The sequence below is a fragment of the Chanodichthys erythropterus genome, chromosome 13 (assembly GCF_024489055.1).
Source record: "Chanodichthys erythropterus isolate Z2021 chromosome 13, ASM2448905v1, whole genome shotgun sequence".
Taxonomy (NCBI): Eukaryota; Metazoa; Chordata; class Actinopteri; order Cypriniformes; family Xenocyprididae; genus Chanodichthys; species Chanodichthys erythropterus.
In genome coordinates, this window is record NC_090233.1 from 854,553 (window position 1) to 860,447 (window position 5,895).

At 38.2% G+C, this 5,895-nt stretch overlaps 1 protein-coding gene across 1 annotated transcript; it reads left to right on the forward strand.

Moving 5' to 3' along the window:
* The first annotated feature begins 208 nt into the window (after nt 1-208).
* LOC137034106 (zona pellucida sperm-binding protein 3-like) lies at nt 209-3,591 on the forward strand. The gene is made up of 8 exons (XM_067406728.1): nt 209-506; nt 660-765; nt 860-957; nt 1,050-1,227; nt 1,550-1,667; nt 1,846-1,925; nt 3,191-3,309; nt 3,539-3,591. The coding sequence occupies exons 1-8, from the start codon at nt 209-211 to the stop codon at nt 3,589-3,591; spliced, it is 1,050 nt and encodes a 349-aa protein (XP_067262829.1).
* Nucleotides 3,592-5,895: the final 2,304 nt, after the last annotated feature.

A 5,895-nucleotide genomic window follows, 5' to 3' on the forward strand; every position in this document is an offset into this window, starting at 1 on the left:
TCTTTAAAAAAAAAAAATTGGATCATAATTTATTTATTTGGAATTTTGCTACAATCCTACCCCCATATAAATGAGCATTCCCACTTCCTGCTTCACTTGTATGCAGGTTCTTTTGGCTACGACGATGCCAGACGGTAAACTTTTAGGGACAATAATTATATTAAGTATATGCGTTACAGCCGCCATTCGTAATTTAAAGGAAGGTCCGATGATAGGGCCAGATTCTAGACAGTATAAAGTCGCATCTTTACCGACTGAGGATCACAGAGATGATCTTACATACGTGCAGTATAGCAAAGTTGCACCTGTGCAGGTGCTTTGCACTGAGCGAAGCATGATTGTGCTAATCAGAGCGGATTTTCACTCCAACGGCCGTCATGTCACTGCTGAAGAGTTTAGCCTCGGCTGGTCAACCGAGAGCTGCAAAGCCTTTCAGTATAGTGATACTGAATATGTGATTAAAGCAGATTTGCACCAGTGTGGCTCTGAATTAAAGGTATGTAAGAGTTCGTTTTGTTTCGGGGGGAGGGAAGTTAATTTAAATATTGTTTGTCAGTGTATGTCAAAAATAAATAAAATAATTGCATGTTCAGGACTATAGTAATCATGTGTACCAAGTTTATGTATTTTAATTTTATTTAATTATTAGACTACAGGAGATCATTTGGTTTATTCAAACCAACTGATCTACGCTCCTATGCAGAACAGCTTCGGTATTGTTAGGACAAGTGGCGCTTCTATTCCTATTGAATGTCACTACAAAAGGTTTGATCTTTGTATGGTTATAATCATTTGTACCTCTTCCTTCCTTCTGTCTAGCTGCCTTTTTACTGTATATTTGCTGCAATTTATATCTCAGGACCCACTTTGTAAGCAGTATTGATGTGAAGCCTTCCTGGGAGCCATTTACATCTACCAAAACAGAATTGATTGGGTTTTCCTTTTATCTTATGAACGGTAAGTTTAGGTTTATGATTAAATAAACTTTAAAAAGTGGGGTTTTCCTGATAATTTTTTTTTTTTATTTTTTATTATTTTTTTTTTTTTAGAAGACTGGAGGACTAAAAGGTTATCCTATGTGTACCACCTTGGGGAAGTGATGAATATCCAGGCTTCCTTATTGATGGCTGAGCATGCTTCTTTCAGATTAGTAATGGACAGTTGTGTGGTCACTCTGGAGCCTAATGCCGCATCACTGCCCCGCTACGTGTTCATTCAGAACCATGGGTCAGTAGGGATTTGGGACTTTCCAGTGCATTTAAAAAAAATAAAAAATAGCCAATGATATCATAAGCAAATTTACACATCTTTGTCCTATAAACCATTCTTTTCAATTAAATGTTTGAGTAGTTCATTCATTATCATGATTTGAGTTATTGCATCTGTTTGAAATGAACTGAATTGCACATATACTTTGTAATATCACCATTCATGAGGTGTTGTAAAACTTAAAACGTCATGTCACGCTGATGATTATTCTTAATGGCATGATTATCCAGTATTTGTCCTTAAATGTTAACAAATGGAATTTCTATCCCTTATGCTGTAGATGTCTTGTTGACTCTAAAGTGCCAGACTCTAGTGCCCGTTTCATGCCCAGAAAACAAAATCATGTGCTTCAGATGCAGATGGATGCTTTCCGTTTCCATGAAGACCACCGGAATGCTGTGAGTCCTATATAAACTAAAACGTTTCAATCCTTATAGAACCGTGTTTTGAGAGAAGTACTAAGTATTTTTTTTCCTGTTACTTAAGGACCTGTGACTTTTTATTCATAAGTTGCTTTGGATAAAAAAGCATGCTAAATGAACACACAAATAAATGAATATTTTTTTTTTTCTATAGATTTATATTACATGCCAGCTGAAGATTGTTGATTTGGAGTTGAATATCATGAACAAAGCCTGTACCTATTCTGGAAACAGGTATGCGTAAAGTTGTTGTTGTGCAAAAAAATAAAACGTGCTTACAAGAAATTCAGCACTTTTTATTTCACTGGCATGATTGAATGATACAGTATAATACAACACCACACACTCTAAAAATGCTGGGTTAAAAACAACCCAAGTTGGGTTAAATATGGACAAACCCAGCATGTTGAGTTAAAGGGCACTTATTATGCCCTCTTTCACAAGATGTAATATAAGTCTCTGGTCTGGTCAAGTTTCAGCTTAAAATACCCCACAAATTTGCCCCTGTTTGGGGGTAAGCAAAAACATGCCTTTTACTATATTACTATATTGCTGACTAAAAAAAATAAATCCAAAATTGGTTGAAACAATGGCTGGGTGAAAACAACCCAATCCCTGGGTTTGTCCATATTTAACCCAGGATTTTTAGAGTGCAGGATAAAGAATTTCAAAAATAATCAAATACTTCATCTTTTACAAATCAAGCATAGCGTTAGTTCTGACAGATCACGTTAATCAAGCTTACATCAGCTGACTCAGCTGCTCCATGTCAACCTATATAAATTTGACGCCTATCACAACATTCCTGTATAACGGGGAAGGACAACTCCGGTCCTGGAGGGCCAGTGTCCTGCAGAGTTTATCTCTATCCCTGATAAAAACTCACTTGCCTATAACTTTCTACTAATCCTAAAGACCTTTTTTAGCTGGTTCAGGTGTGTTTGATTAGGGTTGGAGATAAACTCTGCTGGACACTGGCCCTCCAGGACCAGAGTTGTCCATCCCTGCTGTATAAGGTCCATTCAGTATTATCGGCAGTTTTATCACATTGCTCAGGAGCTAATTATCCTCCTCCATCCCTAGCTCATTCTTTCGTCCAGTCAGGACTTGGCCTTCTGATATACATCTTTGAATCACTCATTTTCTTGTTACATTAAATTATTGTCATTAAGAACAATAATGTTATAGCAATACCTTATGTTGGTTCTGTTCTGTTTACCCTAAGGGAGGTTATGGGTGCTCTCCCTGCTCTTATTCATGCTGAATGGGCAGGGAGTTCTTGCTTTGAACAGAACCATACAGCCAATCCAAACTCTATGCTAATTGTCAGTCATCTTTAATGATAGTGGTCCTGACAGAATCATGTATATGTGAACCTAAGGGTATAAGAAAACAAAAAATACAAATAAAACTTGTTTGAAATACAGTATTTGCATTAGATTACATCTCAAATATTTGATGCCTTCTGTGTCATTAAGTTGACTTGTTGCTTTCTGAAGGTGGATCAGTGTGGATGGTAAGGATGAGGTTTGTGAATGCTGTGAGAATACTTGTGATGTCATCAAGCAGAAACATTTTGGCAAGTGGAGTAGACTACCAAAAAGGTCAATCAGTAGAGGTAAGCTTTAACCTAGGCCACATCATGCAAACAAAAGGCAGTACCATGTGATTTATACAGTTTCTTCAGTTTTCTGTTGAGACCATCACAACTCAAGAAGCAGCAGAAGAACTATGGAAAACTACATTCTACATTTCCCCCTCTGCTTCTTGCTACCTTTCTTTGTATACTATGAATATCGTTGGATCTATGAAAAATTGCTTTTTTTCTTTTCTTTTTCTCCTTTCAGATAAAACGGAGTCCAACACAGTGCTGCTTGGTCCCATAACAGTTCTTGGTTAAATTCTGTGCAAATCATGAAAAATAAAAATGATTGTCTGTCTTTTTTGCATTGTTTTTTTATATGATTTAACCACTTAATTTGAAGGCCTTTCTCATCTGTTTATAAGTTGGGCTGGTCTGGATGCTCAAATCAAACAAAAACAGAGCAATGTTTTCATGCTGCCACAGAAATGGAGCTGCTAATATAAATATTTCTAAACTGGTTTTCCAAACCGTTCCATCTTCCATTGTTTAGAAAAACATGTAATTCTGCCCCAGACTTACACCTTCAGCAGAGTAAAGACTCCAAGTTTTCTGATTTGTTTGTTACTTTGGGAAATCTATTTCAGTGATATGTTATAGGTGGTGTTACAGTTGCTTTATCTGTGTCTTAAAGGGGTACTTCGCTGCTGACAAAATGGCCTTTCAGTAAATCTTTGCTGCCTATGCAGTAGAAAGGAGGATTTTTTTTTTTACCTATTTTGCCCCTTTTCACAAGATGCAATATAAGTCTCTGGTGTCCCCAGAATATATATATATATATATATATATATATATATATATATATATATATATATATATATATATATATATGTGTGTGTGTGTGTGTGTGTGTGAGAGAGAGAGAGAGAGAGAAGTTTCAGCTAAAAATACCTCACAGATAATTTATTAAAGCTTGTCAAATTTACCCCTATTTGGGTGTGAGCAAAAACATGCCATTTTTGTGTGTCCCTTTAAATGCAAATGAGCTGCTCTCTGCCTGCTTTCCAAAAGAGGGTGGAGTTTTAACACCTCTCACTTCAGTTGCTCAACCACAAACAAACCTGGAGAATGTCACACAGCCAAAATGACAAATGTTAGTAACAGTGTTCAGCCTTACATTGTTCAAACTGCAGTCGGACAATGATGGAGAAACTCAGGAAGTTACAACTTTTAGAATGCAACTTGACATTTCTGAATGAAAAATTGATGTAATTGCTGTGGAGTTGATTCAACTCATCGACTATGTGCTGTCATGTTAAAGCAACACTGTAGTTTTTCTACCTTAAATAATGTCAAATTATTTCAGTGGTAGAACAACTTTTAACCGGATGAATTCTACTGCCGCTGCTACCTGAGCAGCCTCTTATCGGCTACAACCACGCTCTGCAAGTTTTATGTTCAGGTCAGTACACACAGCCCCATCCATCCCCTGCCAGTGGAAAAGTGTGACCTGCTTTACAGCATACGTCACATATTTTACTTGTAGCCTGGGTGGAGTTAGCCAACAGCTAACTATAAGACGAAACAATCTAATATGCAAGTCTTAAAACCAATGCCATGGCAGAGCCAGCAAAAAAAACAAAGAGGTTTTTGTCGGACGAAGCGAAGAAAAGAATGAGAGAGAGTGATCGGACACGAGCCCAAACACGAATCATTATCGGACGGGCTTACGCTCGGTGACGCAAGCTGAAAGCGACAACAGGTTGCAAAACGGATGGAGACCTAGCCTTCCTGCTACTGGATTTCCTGCTACTGGAAGTCTTATATATACTAGTTTGGCTAAAGAAACAACCACATAAACCCCCGCTTTCTAGTGTATTTCTCACCAACGCCAGATCACTTGCCAAAAAAAGGGACGAATTACAACTGCTGATAGCCACGAACAATATCATGAAGGACTGCTGCATTCTTTTAATAACAAGAGACATGGCTGAACCTGCTCATACCTGATGCTGCTATGGAGCTAGCTGGATGGTTAGCATTTCGCTGGGACAGAAACAAAGATTCTGGTAAAAGCAAGGATGGTGGGCTCTGTATTTACATACACAAGGACTGGTGCACCAACGCCAACATCATAGACAGTCACTGTTCTCCCGACTTTGCATCTTTTTTTTCACATCTCTTTAACCTGGCATACACACAACACATTATCAATTTATATTTTCAAATCCGTTAAAGGATTATTAGGCTGCATAAATTAGGTCAGCCAGAACCGGGAACACTTCCTATAACACCAGATGTACTTGTTACATCAGAAGAAGAATGGCATCTATGCTAATAGTGTTTCTGTTTATCCCGAGGTTTACCATAGTCAACCGGATCCGGGCCGTATCCAGATGAGACCAAGGACCGGTGCCCTGACTGAAATAAATACTTAGAATGCTGCGATCCGATCGGACTTATGATAGCAACCTGAATCGTAACAAAGCACTGTTCGCCAGAGGAGAACTGGCCCCCCGACTAAGCTTGGTTTCTCCCAAGGTTTTTTTCTCCATTTTAACACCTATTTGCCACCTGTTTGCCACCTGATGTCACCTGTTGGAGTTTGGGTTCCTTGTCGCT

What these genes read in the sequence shown, in the direction of transcription:
- LOC137034106 (XM_067406728.1), top strand. Translation starts at nt 209, where the DNA reads ATGATAGGGCCAGATTCTAGACAGTATAAAGTCGCATCTTTACCGACT. An exon ending in ATTGAATGTCACTACAAAAG is followed by an intron (nt 766 to 859) that starts GTTTGATCTTTG and finishes TTTATATCTCAG; the next exon opens with GACCCACTTTGTAAGCAGTA. An exon ending in AAAAAGGTCAATCAGTAGAG is followed by an intron (nt 3,310 to 3,538) that starts GTAAGCTTTAAC and finishes TTCTCCTTTCAG; the next exon opens with ATAAAACGGAGTCCAACACA.